The 19,127-nt window shown below is 41.1% G+C and overlaps 1 protein-coding gene across 4 annotated transcripts in view; it reads right to left on the reverse strand.

The window, feature by feature from the left end:
• lama5 (laminin, alpha 5) overlaps nucleotides 1–19,127 on the reverse strand; it is a 206,831-nt gene that overhangs the window by 77,309 nt on the left and 110,395 nt on the right. For 3 of the 4 annotated variants that reach the window (XM_073938013.1, XM_073938012.1, NM_001039171.1), the window contains 7 exon segments: nucleotides 13,459–13,601; nucleotides 12,244–12,347; nucleotides 11,997–12,150; nucleotides 11,669–11,832; nucleotides 8,078–8,186; nucleotides 7,818–7,915; nucleotides 1,155–1,347 (listed from right to left, as the gene is read on the reverse strand). In XM_073938013.1, the coding sequence (XP_073794114.1) occupies nucleotides 1,155–1,347; nucleotides 7,818–7,915; nucleotides 8,078–8,186; nucleotides 11,669–11,832; nucleotides 11,997–12,150; nucleotides 12,244–12,347; nucleotides 13,459–13,601 (965 nt within the window). 4 annotated transcript variants of the gene reach the window in all.

The raw sequence follows: 19,127 nt of genomic DNA on the forward strand, positions 1-19,127 counted from the left end.
GACATGGTCAAGACGATTTGCTGTAGTTCAAACCGAGCATCAGAATGGGGAAGAAAGCTGAATTAAGAGGCTTTGATCATGGTATGGTTGTTGGTGCCGACCGGGGTGGTCTGATCTGCTAATGAACTAAGATTTTCACACACTCTAGGGTTTACAGAGAATGGACCGAAAAAGAGAAAATATCCAGTGAGCGGCAGTTCTGTGGGCGCAAATGCCTTGTTGATGCCAGAGGTCAGAGGAGAATGGCCAGGTTCTAACTGATAGACAGGCAACAGAGACTCAAACAACCACTTATTACAACTGAGGTATGCAGAAGAGCATCTCCGAATGCACATCACAACGAATCCTAAGGCGGATGGGCAGAATTTGGCATTAAAAACATGAAAGCATGGATACATCCTGCCTTGTATTAATGGTTCAGGCGGCACACTTTGGGCCTATTAGAACACATTGGGCATTGTGTCAACACCACAGTCTTCCTGAGTATTGTTGCTAACCATGTCCATCCCTTTATGACAGTGTATCCATATTCTGGTGGCTACTTCCAACAGGATAACGCTCCATGTCATAAAGTGCGAATCATCTCAGACTGGTTTCAATCCAACAGAGCACCTTTGGGATGTGGTGGAACGGGAGAATCGCATTATGGATGTGCAGCTGACAAATCTGCAGCAACTGTGTGATGCTATCCTGTTAATATGGACCAAAATCTCCAAGGAAAAAACTTCCAGTACCTTGTTGAATCTATGTCAGGAAGGATTAGGGCAGTTCTGAAGGCAAAAGGGAGTCCAACCCAGTACAAGTAAAGTGTACCTAATAAAGTGGCCGGTGAGTGTATAGTTGAAGGACAAACTACAACACATGACTAATTAGATGTGGGAAATAGTTCATTTGACAGAAGTAAAACACTGACTTTTAGAAAAAGCAAGTATTAATGCATGAAAAGGTTTAAGTGCAAAAACAGATAACATATCTGCAATAATAATAATAATAACAACAATATATTTTGTAGATAGTTTTGTATCTGTCATTAATTTTATTATTATTATTATTATTATTATTATTAATTGTATTATTATGATTATTATTGTTTTTTTATTTTATTTATTTAATTTTTTTTTCATTTTGTAATCAAAATGAGTCCCAGTGTTTACCTGACTAGTGTCCAGAAGCACGTGTTCAGTATTATCCGTTGCGGTCGGCGGTGTGGAGGTCATGGGTCGGTCGGCATACAGAGATGGGTCAGGGGCTGAAGCCAGAATCGGCTCTGCGACAGAAGAAGCCTGACCCTCTTTCAGGACCAGAGACTGAGGAGGATTCTGGAAACGGGACGGGATGCAGGAGCCACTGGACACAATATGAAATATGTTGATATGTGATAGTAACAGTAAATAAGCAGCATAGGCATAAAAACTGCAGCAATATAGCTAAATGTAGTTGTCAGAAAGGTCAAAGCTTGCAAAGCAATAAATTAAAACAAAGCAAATAAAAATTTAAAAATAAATAAATAAATAAATGAATTACAAAAAGTGCAAAGTTTCAACTGTTTACACACAGAAAACACAATAAAATTTATTTATATTTAAAAATAATCAAATAAAACAGAAACAAAATGAAGTGATCTACAAAACGTGTTCTAGTTAAAAAAAATTAAAAAATTAAAAATTAAAAGTTAAAAATTACAAATTAAAAAATAAAAAATCAAATCAAATAAAATAAAATAAAATAAAATAATTATAAGTAGTGCTAGGCAAAAATTCATTACAATTAATCACATCCAAAATAGAAGTTTGTTTTGACATAATTTAAGTGTGTGTACTGTATATATTTATTATGTACTGTAGTATATATAAATACACACATGCATGCATATATCTGAGAAAATGTTTATTTATATTTAGATATTAAATACATACTGTATGTAGACAGTGCTTCCCACAGGTTTAAAACATACTTGCAGTGGTAGCCGGATTGAAACACATCCTTTACATACGGCACATAGATGTGATACAAAATAATGTGATTTTTAACAATATTTTTAATCTATTATGACACTGTTATACACCGTTTCATTTCAATGGGTTAAAGTTTATAAAAATGTTGTTGAAATAAAAGATAATTAACATAAGATCCACAAAATAAGAGATCCACCATTTCTCTTATTTTCATGCTATTTAGGCGCAATCTGCACACAGCTGCACTCTCCCCCCTCTCTCAAGTTCAGGCTGCATTTTTGGTTTTGTATAAAATATGTAACATATTAATATCCTCGAATTAATAACATATGCAGCAAATGAGAAATAAATGACAAGAAAATTCAATCAAAACAGTTGATTTATTAATAATTTATTAATAATTAGAATGAACCGTGTAGATTATTTAAATAAAGTGTAGCGAGTCAAGTAATACCACGTCGCCCTGGGCACAAATCCACACCAGCTGGATCATTCATCAACCCCGGATCGCTCACAGCTGGACCTCATCAGCCAGGGAGAGATATAAGCCAGCCCCACACAGGAAGAGTTGAGCTTCATTTGACATGACTCCCTGCGCTAACGCTTGTCTCTCTCTGTCTCTCCCACAGCCGAGTCCAGCTCGTGACCGATCCAACACTCTACTTCTCACCAGCCTTCACCATCTCCCCGGAGCACTTGAGCACGCACCTTTAAGAAGAGCACTCTTTCACCCCAATATCACTTGTAAATAAAGGCACCCTCCGGGGCATTGTTTGTAACATTATCTACGGTGTTTGTGTTTTCCCTCTGCCTCGCTACAACTGGTGGAGAATGCGGGCATTGCAGAGGGAAAAATTCAGAAGAAACACTCACCATTAAGTAGAAAATAACCGCTGAATTTTTCTCTGTGTTTGTTACAGACAGGCATCCGCTCTCTCTCTCTCCCACGCTTCCTCTTGCTCGGCTGTCAACATCCCGTCGCCATGTCTTTGGAAGAGGTACTGCTCCACCTAGCGGAGATCTCCAGTAAACAGAATTCCATCTCTGAGCAGCTTACAGCCAGACAGGATCGACTGGAACAGCAGCTCCGCCAGGCGGCCAGACACCATCCGACTCCCGAAGTGAGTGCGCATCATCATCTCACTAAACTCAGCGACCTGGATGATATTGACGCTTATTTACATACCTTTGAGGTTATTGCCGAGAGAGAAGGCTGGCCAAAAGAAAACTGGGCGAGAATGTTGGCTCCGTTTCTCACAGGAGAAGCGCAACGAGCATATTTCTCACTAGAGACACCTAAAAATGAAGATTACAAAGCGTTAAAAAAGGAAATATTAGCCAGAATGGGGCTATCCACAATCAGCGCAGCCCAACAGTTTTCCCAGTGGTCTTACGACGAGAAGCAACCAGTGAGAACTCAAGCAGCTCAACTTTCTCGCCTGGGAAGGCTATGGTTATTGGGAGGAGATCCCTCGGCGGTCCAGGTCGCTGAGAAGGTGATCATCGAGAAGATGATGCGTGCGTTACCCCGACGTTTGCGAACACTCACCAGCATGCGAAATCCTGAGTCACTGGCCACCCTGGTGGAGGCGATCGAGCTGGCTGAAGCTCACATCGCCCGAGATAACGGGGAGAGAGCGGCTCTGCCACCCCGGAGGGTAAGTGCACCTTGGCGACCGGTGGAGGGCACAGCGCGACCAGGCGGCAGACCAGCGGTCCCCAGCCCGATGGACGAGCCGATGCCCACCGAGCCGACGACGCACTCGACCCCGGCCTGGACAGCAGGGTGCGCGGTACACCGCAATATCCCTCCCGAGGCTCCCACCCATAAAGTCCAGCTAGAGGGAAAAACACAAACGGCCACCTTAGACACAGGAAGCGCCATCACTCTGGTTCACCCGAAGACTTTGAAATACCGCCAGGAAAGTAAAAGTCTTATTCCAATCACGTGTGTACACGGTGATACCCGCCACGTACCCGCCCGAAGAGTGACCATCGCGGCGAAACCAGGCAGCTGGCGCATCGAAGTCGGGGTTGTTCCAGATCTTCCTGTGCCCCTCCTACTGGGCAGAGACTGGCCGGGGTTCGATGAACTCCTCACTCACCACCACGCTCTATCGGCTCGTCCAAAGAAGAAGAACAAGTCACGGGCTCATCGGGACCGCAAACCAGCGCTGATGACCACCGAGAGCGATAGAGGGGGTGAGTCATCAATTTCTGCTAATTTATACTTTGATCTGTTTCAACAGATAACCGCAGGAGGCGATTTTGGTAGAGCACAGAGGGAAGATGAAACGCTCAAACACTGCTGGCCGCAAGTACGGATCATTGAAGGTAATGAGCGACTTCCCAGCCCTCACCCCCTCCCACATTTTATTGTGGAAAATGGTCTGCTGTACTGTGTCGCAGAGAGGCGGGGGGAAAAGAAGACACTATTGGTCGTCCCGAGGACCAAGAGGGAGACGGTCTTAGAACTGGCACATACCCACCCGATGGCTGGACATCTGGGAGCGGCCAACACGGTGAAAAGGATCCGCGACCGTTTCCATTGGCCGGGGCTAGACGGGGAAGTAAAGAGGTATTGCCAGGCATGTGACATCTGCCAGAGAACGTCTCCCCAACGACCACCCCCCAGCCCTCTAATACCACTACCCATCATCGATGTGCCCTTCACCCGAATTGGTATGGACTTGGTAGGGCCTTTGCCGAAGTCGGCCCGGGGACATGAGCACATCCTTGTTATCCTCGATTATGCCACCAGATACCCTGAAGCGATTCCCCTGAAGAAAGCCACGTCATCGGCCATCGCGAAGGAGCTGTTTCTGCTATGCAGTCGAGTGGGAATCCCAACGGAGATACTGACCGACCAGGGCACCCCCTTCATGTCCCGGTTGATGGCAGACCTCTGTCACCTCCTCAAGGTAAAACAGCTAAAAACCTCAGTATATCATCCACAGACTGACGGCCTGGTCGAGCGCTTTAACAAGACTCTGAAGCAGATGCTCCGACGGGTGGTGGCAGAGGACGGGCGCGACTGGGACCTCATGATCCCGTACGTGTTATTCGGTATCAGGGAAGTCCCCCAGGCCTCCACAGGATTTACCCCCTTCGAACTGCTGTTTGGCCGCCAACCCAGGGGTCTATTGGATGTGGCTCGTCAAGCCTGGGAGCAGGAGCCAGCCCCCCAGCGGTCGGTGATTGAACACGTACGGGACATGAGAGAACGCATCGACAAAATCATGCCCATCGTCAAGCAACACCTGACCGAAGCCCAGCGCGCCCAGCAGAGATTGTATAACCGGCCCGCCCAACCCAGAGAGTTCCACCCAGGGGACAAGGTGATGATACTCATACCTACCACAACGTCGAAGTTCCTCGCATCCTGGAAGGGACCATACACCGTGGTAGAAAGGGTAGGGCCGGTAAATTATCGAGTCCGTCAGCCGGGACGAAGACGGGAAGAACAACTTTACCACATTAATCTTATGAAGAAGTGGGTTGCAGCTCCAGGTCATCTCGTTGCCTTCGCTGAAGAAACTCTTCCCGTTGTCCACATTGGTGAGCAACTCTCACCAAACCAGAAGGCGGAGCTGCAAGCCTTGGTTGGTCAGTTCAAGGATGTGTTCTCGGAGAAACCGGGCCGAACCTCCATCATCCAACACAACATTATCACTCCTCCTGGCACCATCGTCCGGCAAAGGCCTTATCGAGTTCCAGAGGCTCGCAGGCTGGCTATCGACGAGGAGATCCAGAAGATGAGAAGGTTAGGCATCATCGAACCATCCCGTAGCCCGTGGTCCAGCCCAATAGTGATGGTCCCCAAACCCGATGGCACCCTCCGTTTCTGCAACGACTTCAGGAAACTCAATGAGATCTCCAAGTTCGACGGATACCCCATGCCTCGGGTGGACGAGCTGCTGGATAGGCTGGGTGGAGCCCGATTTATCTCCACCATCGACCTCACCAAAGGCTACTGGCAGTTACCACTCAGTGAAGACGCCAAGGAGAAAACCGCCTTCTCCACACCCGGTGGGCACTGGCAATACCGGGTTCTTCCCTTCGGGCTCCACGGGGCCCCAGCCACATTCCAAAGAATGATGGACATCCTGCTGAGGCCCCACCAGCCATATGCAGCAGCCTACCTGGACGACCTCATCGTCCACTCAGAGTCATGGGAAGAACACCTATCCCGGTTACGGAGGGTGCTCTTAGATCTTCGACGGGCTGGGCTCACAGCTAATCCCAAGAAATGCCACCTGGGTCTAGCCGAAGCCAGATACCTCGGCTTCCACATTGGACGAGGTCTCATACAGCCACAGCAAAACAAGGTCAAGGCACTACAAGAAACTCCACAACCCACCACAAAGACCCAGGTACGTGCATTTCTGGGGTTAGCGGGCTACTATAGATGTTTTATACCTAACTTCTCATCCATAGCCAGCCCTCTGACAGACCTGACCAGAAAGGGGCAGCCGGAGAGGATAAGATGGACCAAGGAAGCCGACGACGCGTTCCGAGCCCTAAAGAAGTCCCTCACGTCCTCACCGGTACTGCACGCACCTGACTTCGGCTGCCCCTTCATTCTACAGACGGATGCTTCCGACTCGGGCCTGGGCGCGGTCCTCTCCCAGGTCCACGGCGATGAAGAACATCCCATAATGTACGTGAGTCGGAAGCTGACCCCCGCAGAGACCCGCTACGCAACGGTGGAGAAGGAGGCCCTGGCGATCAAGTGGGCAATCCTGGAGCTAAGGTACTATCTCCTTGGCAGGAAATTCACTCTGGTGACCGACCACGCCCCGCTACAATGGATGGCTACAGCGAAGAACAACAACGCTCGGGTCACCAGGTGGTTCCTGTCGCTCCAGGATTTCAACTTCGACGTCCAACATCGAGCCGGGGCCTCCCACGGAAACGCAGACGGACTCTCACGGCTCTGGTCAGGATGGGCAGGTCTGTCAAAACATTCTACCCCCCCTCTCAATACACTGCTCTTCCTTCGCAGGACACCCAGGACCAGGACGACGCTAAGGGGGGGGGAATGTAGCGAGTCAAGTAATACCACGTCGCCCTGGGCACAAATCCACACCAGCTGGATCATTCATCAACCCCGGATCGCTCACAGCTGGACCTCATCAGCCAGGGAGAGATATAAGCCAGCCCCACACAGGAAGAGTTGAGCTTCATTTGACATGACTCCCTGCGCTAACGCTTGTCTCTCTCTGTCTCTCCCACAGCCGAGTCCAGCTCGTGACCGATCCAACACTCTACTTCTCACCAGCCTTCACCATCTCCCCGGAGCACTTGAGCACGCACCTTTAAGAAGAGCACTCTTTCACCCCAATATCACTTGTAAATAAAGGCACCCTCCGGGGCATTGTTTGTAACATTATCTACGGTGTTTGTGTTTTCCCTCTGCCTCGCTACAAAAGCAAATGAGTTGATTGACCATTTCTAATGGTGTACATTTTGCAGCCAGTTTAAATGTCATTTTGTCCTCTCTGAGTATATAGTACAGATTTTAAATCATTTAGATTAAAGAATCTATTGTTTACTTTTTCTCTCGGTTAAAGAATTCTGACTTCAACTGTACATAATAAACATATATAACCAAAACACATTTATTATATCAAACATTTATTGTGAATGCAATTAATTGTGATTATTTCTTTCCCTGCACTAATTTTAAGTTCAAATAACATCTGTTTAGCTGTAGAAGTTGGCCAATTACAAATGAAATAATAATCATAAAAACTCAATAAAATGTACAGAACAAGTCCTTCCCTTTAACAGCACACAACGCTATAAACAAAACTGCTTGACAGAATTTTTTAAAGAATAAAGGATGAACGTGCTATTCACCTGTCTGGAGCGAAGTGGCCATGAGTGCTGATGCAATGAACTCTGGGCTTCAGATACTCCATGGTGAACTGAGCACGAGGGATGAGGAACACTTTGTGCTGGATAGGAAATCACACACACACACACACACACACACACACACACACACACACACACACACACACACACACACACACTTGTAAATGGCATGTTTACAGTGAACGCAAATACCTGCAAATATTATAATGATTTCAATCAAAAAAAAAAAAAAACTCTCTTACAAGGAAGAAGCTGCTTCTTTCAGCAATAAGTTGGATTTCAGCATTCGCCGAGATAGTAAAGAGGGCCACACGCTTCATGTCATCAACAGACACTGAACGGCACAGAAAACTACACAGAGAGGGAAATATATACACAATCTATCAGAGAAAAGTTAGAAATAAATACCACAAAGAGACCTAATAAACAAACAAATGGAGCATGGGCATCCGAACACACAATTACTTAAAAACGTAATTAATCTTACACGTAATAAGGTCTCTAAAATGTTATAAGAATGCAAATGAGGCAATATTTTATAAACTTTGCACTAATCTACATATATTTCAAGAACAAACATTTGAACAATGGATAAAAGATTTTGTAGATTTTTTTTAGGTATTACAGTTTTAAAGAGAGTATTTTTAATCACTTTTGATCAATTTTATTAATTCAGAAAATTCTGTCAAAAGCCAAGACAAATAAAATAAAAACATTTGTAGAATAAAATGTAATCAGGCTCATTCAAACTTTTTTCTTCAGCTTTGTTTCTATTTCAAAGGTCGCCAAAGTGGAATGAGCCACAAACTATTCCAACATATGTTTTACGCAGCGGACGCCTTCCAGCCGCAACCCAGTACTGGGAAACACCCATGCACTCACATTCACACACACTTATACACTACAGCCACTTAAGTTTATTCAATTCACCTATAGCGCATGTCCTTGGACTGTGAGGGAAACCGGAGAACCCGGAGGAAACCCACTCGAACACGGGGAGAACATGCAAACTCAACACAGAAATGGCAACTGACCCAGCTGGGACTCAAACCTGCACCCTTCTTGCTGTTAAGCGAAAGTGCTTATCACTGAGCCACCATGCAATCCATCAGGCAATTTATGTAAGCAAAATCCCTGTGACGTTTGGTATGTGTAAAGCTGCTGAAGAGGAGATTAACGTCTCAGTGTAAGTGGAAAAAACCTTATTTTGAGAAAAAGGCCTTTGAAAATGTATTTTGTAACTGAAATCTACAGACGCAAATTGGTGAAGTGTGACAAAAGGAACACTGAAAAGTGTATTGTGGAAATTTTATTTCTATGAAAAGCCAAAAATCTCATAATAAACAATTGTATGAATAAACTGTCCTTTGCTTGCAGGTTTCATCCTAAATGTGCGTTTTAAAAACAGCAGTTCAATTCAGTTGTCAAAAAGAGTGTTAAATACGTGACTCTTTTAACGTAAAAAAATAAACAAAAATACATAAATAAAAGTTAAAGACTTAAGAGTAAACACCTAACACAAAACACAAGTACAGAACATGACTCTGATTAAAAATTTAGTTATTGTTAGTCAACAAACGCTGGTTGAACAATGAACGCGATGGCAAAGAAAGCAAGAGAGGTCTTTTTGTGGACAGACGACGAGGTGGAGTTGTTACTGAACGTAACAAATGAATAACTGCACAAAGGCGCCTAAAACAGACAATACTGCAAACAACGCTCCCATTTCTGTGTCCATGTTGTTGTTTACAGTGAAGGCTGGTTTGCTGTCTCCCGGTAGCGGTAAAGCCATGTGTTATAGTCATGTGTAAGGGACTTGACGAATAAGGGAAGGATACGCAATGGCACGAAAGCCCCAATCAGGTAGCGAATCTCTGCAGCCCTGCCTCCGTTTTCAGATGTCTCCGTTTTTCCCCATCCATACTGAGACGGAGCAGCAGCGTTTCAGAATGAAAACAAAATCAAAACGCTCCGTTTTCGGCGCTCGAAAACTCCGGTGTAGTGTGGACGGATGGCGTAACCGTAGCAAAACTAACGCGTTTTCAAACTAAAACACAGTGTAAACGGGGCCTAAATCAGGTTCAGGCACAGTTCACTTGGCCAGCCATGGCTTGAGCGCGGTTCACTTGGGCTGTATGAGTGCAAAACGCGCCTAAGGGCGTACTCAAACTATGTACAGTTGCCTTGAACTGGGTCAAAGCACGCTTGTCCCCCCTCCTGTCTCCCCCGATGGCCCGCACTCACATTACATTCGGGCCTGATCACACTTACGTCATCGATGATGCGCTGGTCAGAAGCGCTCTATCTATGACGTAAGCGTGCCCAAACCTGAATGTAATGTGAGTGCGGGTCATCGGGGGAGACGGGAGGGGGGACAAGCTTGCTTTGGCCCGGTTCAAGGCCACTGTACATAGTGTGTGTACGCCCTAAAGCTGCAAGTGGACACCTGAAGTACAAAAGCACAAAGTTGGTAGACTTCAATTGGTCCAGACTTCAATTTACTGAAGCCAAGTTGCATCAAATTCCCCAACCCCCCCCCCACCCCCCGTATCACCATTATGTGACAGGTGTAAACAGAAGACACGACTTTTCATGCTTTCTGTTTTTGTCTTTTGGTATATTCATTTTGCTGAAGCATATTTGATTGTTATTCTAACGCCTAAAGTAAATCTTTACCACCTGATGCAGAACTAGCTATATTCGGATATTCACAACACATTTCTCATCTCCCAGACGGACTCCAGCAGTCTTTGTCTTTGGGTATGATTGTGGCTAAAAGGCTTTTGCTCCTGCACTGGAAGTCATTGTTACACCCTTAATTTCAAATGTGGATTGCAGACATGATTTAAGGGAATTTAATTCTCGAATATCTGGACTCTCTCTCTCTCTCTCTACCTATCTATCATCTATCCATCCATCCACCCACCCACCCATCCATCCATCCATCCATCCATCCATCCATCCATCCATCCATCCATCCATCCATCCATCCATCCACCCACCCACCCACTCACCCAACTATCTATCTATCTATCTATCTATCTATCTATCTATCTATCTATCTATCTATCTATCTATCTATCTATCTATCTATCTATCTATCTATCTATCTATCTATCTATCTATCCATCCATCCATCCATCCATCCATCCATCCATCCATCCATCCATCCATCCATCCATCCATCCATCCAGCCAGCCAGCCAGCCAGCCAGCCAGCCAGCCAGCCAGCCAACCCGCCAGCCAGCCAGCCATCCAGCCAGCCATCGACCGACCGACCGACCGACCGACCGACCGACCAACCGACCAACCGACCTACCTACCTACCTATTTATTTATTTATTTATTTATTTATTTATTTTAATTTATTTATTTGTTCTGGTTGTTGTTGTCACACGCTAAGCTATTTTGTCATTGTTGCTCAATAGCTATGTTTCCATCCAAAAATGCAAATTAACTTTATGCGTAAACTGGATTATCGCATAAAAGATGTGCGAATAAAGCAGCGTTTCCATCCAACGAGTCAAAGCAAACAAAATCGTCACTTCTTGATTAACTGGCGCCAAAAATCAACAGTTATAACAGTAAAAAACAGAATTTGCGCATCGCCGAAATACGCATGAAAATAGGTGGATGGAAAGCTAGCTATAAACTCATTGTATGGGACTTGTCCAGAACAGTGCTGAATTTTGTGCGTGTATATGTGTTTCTCTGATCTTGAAAAGTTCACTAATATAATTAAAAAATAAATAAAAAAAATCATCCAGCCTCGGAAGAAAAAAACAAAAACGCAAAGTTAAAGAGAAAAGGCTCACGTAAGCCAAACAAACCCACCTGTATTTGCAGTGGAGCAGTGTTATTTGCTCCTGATGAGTGGATTCACCTGCTGAGCTGACAGACACTGTAAGGTTTTGAGGGGCTTGATCTTCACTGGCGTATTCTACCACTAACACATACTCTCCAGGAACAGGAACTCGACCACGCAGCCCAACGCTGATCTGAACACAATTATATTGTACGTTTTCAACACAAATGCATGCACACACTCTCAATCACTTCCGGAAAAAAACCCTGATTGACCCTAAACTTGTGTATTTTAAGATTTTCCTTACTCTATCTACATTTGACTGTGTTGTTTCATCATGTGTGTGCACATGCTCACATCATTGCCGCTGCAGATGGCCATGCTGGGATGGCGAGGCGTGATCTTTTCAGTGTGGCAGGGTCTGGGCAGGTGATTATCAGACCTGCAGCTGGCATCATTGCTGGAGATGGATGGGAACTCATCCAGAGACAGATACATGTACTGCAGACAGCTGAGCACAACAAAAGACAGATTACTCCAGCTTCACTGCATATAACAGACAAGCACAGAACAAATGTACACAAAAAGATGCTTTTCTACTGACTTCTGACTAGCGTCCTGTGTGTGGCTGTATGAACAGGGCTCAGTCACTTGAAGCTGCAGGATAGGAGCCTCGTAATACGCACTGGGCAACAGCACCAGATAGTCCTGCAGAAAGAGAGAGTCTGTGTTTAGCATTTTATCATGCATTATTACTGAAAAGAGCCTGTTTTTTCCCCTTTTTTATTTATTGGTATTTAACAATACCATACAGTGTTGCAAAATAAATAATTACAAAATAGGGATATCCAAATTGGGCCTGTTCACACAGTTTAAGACTCGATCGGAATCGGATGTTACCTCCCAATCAGGACTCAAATATGTATTTACTCATTATTTTTTAACACATCTATATTTTTGCATAGGCGCAGAGTTAGATCTTTTTCTAAGTTTTGTAAGTTATCTATTTCTCGATCTATAAGGCAGTTATAAATAATTAACAAACTATTAACTACTATTTAACAAGTCATTTATAACCCATTTAGTCACAGTTTATTAATGGACTATTAACTAGTTATAACAAATAGTTATTCTAAAGTGTTACCTGACATCGAATGCCCATTTTTAACAAGTTGATATGATTCTTTTGGGTCTTAATAAAAAGTCTATAACAAAGTAGGGCCCGCGGGCCAAAGTTAGCCTATTGTAACTGTTGATTTGGTCCATCTGAGAGGAGAATGAGAATGATAAAAAGGGTTGGGGCGAATGCCTTTGACAGAGATCGTCATTTCTAATTTGATGTAAAAAAAAAAAAAAAAAAACGTTTGTTTGTTTTATTGCTTTTATTGCTTTTTTATTGCATAGACTAATATTTAAATTTAGTAGATGAAAAACATTAAAGTGTGACAAACATGCCATTTTTTTCAGGACGCCGTAAATCCAAACATACCTTCCCACTATCTCATCAAATAATACACTTTGATGAAATAGAAAATAAAAATAAATGAATTAATTAAGCTAGGTTTTAAATAAATAAGAGAAAAATAACTTAAAAAAAGTCCCTCTAAGAAATATTGTTTTCCTCTTTCATATAGTTTATTGTGTATTAGAGCTGATATCACCAGAAGAGCACAAGCCTTTGATATACAGTAGCCTAAAACATTGATTCATTGAAGTCTTGTAAAAAGATTTGAGAGATCCTAAATAAGTAAACGTCCTAACTTTGTTTGTAATATGTAGCTAAAGATTTCTCAGATAAAATCTTTAAAAGGGGTTTTACCAGCAAAATGCCTTCCGCCTCAATGATAACAGTCCAGGTTCCCGGATTCAAGACAAATGGCTCCACAAAGCTGTTTTGAGGCACGTTCACAAATGTTGGTTCTGAACTGGGGGCAAAGACGATCTGTTTGGACTGTTCAGAGCCTGCAAAAATAAAAGGTGCAGTTCTGATTTTTGAGGATGCAGACAATAAAAAATGATGAGAAACTAAACTTAAAAACAGTTAGTTACAAGTTTATTATATATTAAACAAGACCAATAGTGCTTAGTATGGATTCAGATTACCTTATACGGTTTGATTCTGATTTGCAAGCTCTAATTTCGATTCAGTAAAATTCTTGATTTTGTTTTCCTTTTTTGATTTGGTTCAACGAAAATATAATCAAAAGAAATAAAGAGCCACATGCCTGCATATTAAGATACAGATAGGTACATTAAAACAAAACACAACTTTTAGATAACACAGAAGGATATACACAGAATATGGAAAAAGACTGATTAGCTGCTTTTGAGAAAACCACACACAATATGTAATAAACCATATTTAATAATTTAACTGATTAAATGTTGATTAAAAGTCCCAATAGGCAAGATTTCAACTGTTGTAAGTAAAGAATGGTTAATTTAAATGTAAAAGCAGTCATCATTTCTGAACTTAATTTTTAAAAAAATATATTTTGCAAAATCTCCAACCTGCTCTTTTCCATAAAATAAAAGTACAAATGAAAACTCAAACAGCTTAACATTAAATTAAACTTTTAAATGAAACTTCAGATTCACACTTTTGCTTACAACTGATCTGTCACAATCATCAGCGATCCAGGGGTGCTTTTCCCAAAACCATCGTTAGCCAACTAAGGTTGCAAGTTTCGTCGTTACAAGCATAGTTTGTAATTTACAGTTCAGTTTTAGCGATCTTCATGTTTACAATTGTGCTCCCTTCTCAGTGCACTTTGAAACCATTGATGTCATTTTGAACACAGCCTAATGGCGAAAAGTACAGGTGACCTATTTTTTAATAGTCTCCAAAGCTTGTGGAAAAAAAGCATATGTTAATTCTTTTTATTTATAGTAGGTTATTTATAAAGTATCTGTACTGTATAAGACATGGGCCTGCTGGTTAGAACCTTCTGTTGTGATTTACAAGTGTCAAATTGTAAAAGTAAATTTTCCTCATCATTATCATCATCATGAAATTATTGTTCTCATACATAATAATAACAATAATAATAATTATCATCATCATCATCATCCTCACAATCATCATTATTATTATTATTATTATTATTATTATTAAATTGTTTTTTTTTTCAATTCCTAATATATAATAAATATTACATTTCATTTTATAAAAAAATAGCCTTATTATTTATTTATTCATATGATTTATATATGATATTAGAGTATGTGTTAGCTTTTGTAAGTAATTTGCTTTGGAATATGATGTCATATTCTCAATAATATTTATAAAGGAAACATATGCTCTATATGTGGCATTTACATATAATTTGGTTAATATGGAAAGCGAGTGCATGTTTTTACCAAAACTAATATTGGATATTATTTTAAATGCATGTGCGTGTAAAACAATATCATTTGCACAAAGAAATGATGGGGTTCTTCTGTAAAGAAGTAGTTGCTCTGCCCCCTTTAGAGCGTCATTATTGGCGATTTACGTTATAACTAACATGGTTCAAGTGATGGATCTGCGACAGAAACTATGCGTTTTGGGAAACACTAGTCACTACATCGTTCTTTTCTCAAACGATGCATCATACTATGATAGTGCAGCCATGAGTTACGTTGTTGTTTGGGAAACGCACCCCAAATGCTGGAAATCATTTACTTTTACTCAGGACTACAAATCTGTCACCATATAGACTACAAATCCTGTCATGCACCACACACTCACACCTGTTCCGGTTTCCTGCTGATTGCTAACACACACAGCTGAAGCTGTTCAGAACTGATTACATGGACTTTAAAAGCAGCACAGACACACAGACCAGTTGCTGAGTCTTGTTTGGTAAACACCCTGTAACATTACAAAGCATTCCCTGGTTTAGTTTCTCTGTGTTTTGACCCTCGCTTTGTTTTATCATTTACTCTGTCTGCCGCCTATACCGACCATCTGCCTGTCACAATATCTCTGGATCTGCCTGTTTGTACCTGTTTGCGCCTGTCTTTGACCATTGCCTGTCTGACTACGATTCTTAATAAAACCTGCATGTGGATCCTCTCTTCATTGTCAATCTACTCCCTTGTGGTTACATAATCAAGCTTTAAACTAATTTTTTTTATTCTATATATATTTTTATAAACTTAATAAAATAAAATAAAATATTTATCTAAATATTTGATTTTGTTTTTCATTAAAATAAAATTAAACAAAATTTAATTACAATTCAATTAAATTAAAGTTTATGTGCAATATTTAATGATATTTGTCATCACTTGTAACCAAATTTTGATTTCATGGAAATGAGTAGACAGAACATGCTACGACACCTTTTCATTAGAGTTCATGAATGGAAATGTGATTTTGAACATAAAATAATTATTGTGTGAATTTTCACTTTTAAAAACCCAAATAAAACAGCTTAACAACAATATTACACAAAAAAAGTTTTAAAAAATTATAATAAATTCAATTGACAGAAAGCAAGCAGTGACAGTTCAGCAGATTGAACTGCCAGACGTACCTCTTCGGCTGCTCTGATAGGCTGTGATTTTACCGTTCGACACAGCCGACCGCATGTTTACATATCTGAGGATGAAGCGCGTGAGATACACGTCTGCCTCACGCACGTGCACCATCATTCTAACTGTATTCTGAGGTGGAGGACAAGGAAAACAAGAAGAACAGAGAGGGGGAAAGAGGAGAGGAAGGTTTTGTTGTGTTAAAGACCTGAGCTCTGGCTAACCGCTCATGTCATCTGAGATGTAGCTTGCACCTTGGGGAGAAGGAGAGTTTGTGAAGAGAAGATCAAGGAGGACTAGTGTTGCTTTCAATACTGATTGATAATGAAATATTTTAAACGATACGACAACTAAACTTAGCCACAATCTCATTCAGACTGCTTACTGATGTTTGTTACAGTGTTGTTGCCCATGCAAGTTTTAGGAACAACAAATAATAACTTGACTACTAGTTGATCATTTGGTATCAGAAGGGGCTTATATGAAAGGCAAAAGCCTCTAAATGATTCGTCCGGATTTTTGCCTGTTTGTGTCAATGTCGACATGAAACAATACTAAATATGAACTACCGGATCTGGCAAAGCGTAAATGCGCCTTTCCCTTCAGACACTAGCCGAGTGTGAAGGATGATGGGATTGATCATGACACGAAGATTAATATCACTAAGAGATGGCCAGACATGCAGCTGTGGGGAATAAAGGGTTAAAGCAGTGGTTCTCAACTGGTTTGGCCATGGGACCCACATTATAACATGGTCATCATGCTGCGACCCAAATTTTTAGGATAAAAAATATAAAATATAATTTTAGGAATTATAATTCATTTGTATTTATTTGGTAACATACACAAGTAGTGACCGATAAATCAAAATGAATCAAATTATAGTAAGATTACAGAGTAAAAACGTCAAATACTGTAAACAGTGGTTAGGGTAAGGAAAAGTTCAGTCAGCATTGACTAAACTGAATTGTTAGTTAAACATTCCCACATTAACACATGATCCTGTTGAACAGAACAAACCAGCAAATTAAAGTAAAATTACTAAAATAATCATAACAATTTTTATAATAATCTTTTTTGCCCATCTGCTGTTGTGTGGGCTTTCTTGGCCTTTGCTAAATGGTGAGCTACACAGTACAATGCGTGGAGTGCCTGTACTTGTTTTGAACATGAAGATGTTAGGCACTTTTGTGATACCCTCAGCTTTTGGAGTCGTCTTTTAAAATAGTCCACAGGTTTATCCTTGCAACTTGGATGTTTGGTTTCTAAATGTCGTTTTAATTTAGAAGGTGTTACGCTCTCTTGTGAGAGCACCTCACTACATAGGCCCACACGGAATCTGCGCGCGCAGAATTCCGCAGATTTTCTGCAGATTTTCCGCAGAATTCTGCAGATTTCCGCAGATTTTTAGCCCATTATTAATTCTGTTTATGTACTTGAGTAAATGTGTAAATCTGAATTTATTCAGTTTTTATTCAGTAATTTATTACTTTTTGTTTCATATATTAAGGTTTTAGTTTTGATACTCCGCTGGATACTCCCAAAATAATTCCGCAAAAATCCGCAGATTTTTACCAAAATTCTCAGCAGAAATCGCAAAAAATGTCCGCAGATTCCGTCTGGCTCTGCATATGACACACTGACGTTTTAAGCCTTTTTTGTCGCCAATATATGTAAATCCATACTTTACATATTCGAGGTCGTACTTGCTCTTCGACATATTTGTTGCTATAATTAAATGAAATTTCACATGTCAAACGGTACGGTTGTCGCACGTGCATTTCAAAATAGAAGTCCGATATAGGCAAAATGGGTTAAAATTTTAACTGTTTTTTTATTTTTTTTTGATCACACACTCTGCGACCCACTGAAAATGTTCCCCTGACCCAATTTTGGGTTGTAACCCACAAGTTGAGAAACACTGGGTGAGCAAACCGTGTTTGTTTCTGTCATTTTCTGATGGTTGATACAATAACTGATCCTGCAGTGTGGGATTCGTCGGCCATTTGGCCTTAAAGGAAGGATTAGATCTACTAATGTTTGGGACTTTGTCAGTAACTGTTACACAGTTTGTATGGACCAGTTTCTTCTTCCTCCAGATTCTGTAAATGTTTCTCCTTCCAACACAACGTAAAGTGTAGTTAAAGTGGTTGCCTCGTTTTCTGTAGTTTGCAAAATATGTATTTAATTGTGTGTTGTAACTTGTAATCACTCTACACGGCTTGTAATCACATATCTGTTGTAGATCAGTGCTTGTACTCTATCGCTCAGGTAAGATCTGTATGGGCTACACTGTTAACCCTTACTGTAGATTATGCAGTAAATAACTGTAAAATAGCCAGTGTTTAGCTGTAATGAAAGGAAACAGTATTTTACTGTAAAAGAAGCAGGATTTGTATGAAATTCTGTAGTGCAAAGAATATATCACAGTAATTTACTTCATGTACCCATTACAGATATTTACTGTCATAATAAATGGTAAATTACTGATCAACCATTACTGCCCCATCTACTCTGATGCTTTATGTTGCTATTTATTTTTATTATATAATTCTATATATTTATATGTATTTACTGTTCAGTTTTGATATGTGAATGGTCAGTATTGAGGGGAGAGTGGGACATTGCATTGATGATAAGCTGAATTTCACTGCAGTCATGTGTTTTCTTTGGTTTCTTTTATGTTTTAACATTGAGTATCAGGAGTCAACCAATGCCACAGAGATCATTAAAAGCTAAGCATAAGATATGGATGAAATGCATTTAAAGGCAAAAATATTCACACAGAGCAAAGAAATTGTCATAATAATTCTTATAACTTTGTTTACGTTTCTATAATTAGTCTAATTTGCCTAATTTAACCTATAGTTCACTTGCAATTTGCAATTTCAACTGAATATTAGTATTTTGCTACGTAAATGACTAGTAAAAATGTGTTATTTAAAAAATATATATCTTAAACAGCACGTA

Source organism: Danio rerio, chromosome 23 (genome assembly GCF_049306965.1).
Source record: "Danio rerio strain Tuebingen ecotype United States chromosome 23, GRCz12tu, whole genome shotgun sequence".
In the NCBI taxonomy this organism is placed as follows: domain Eukaryota; kingdom Metazoa; phylum Chordata; class Actinopteri; order Cypriniformes; family Danionidae; genus Danio; species Danio rerio.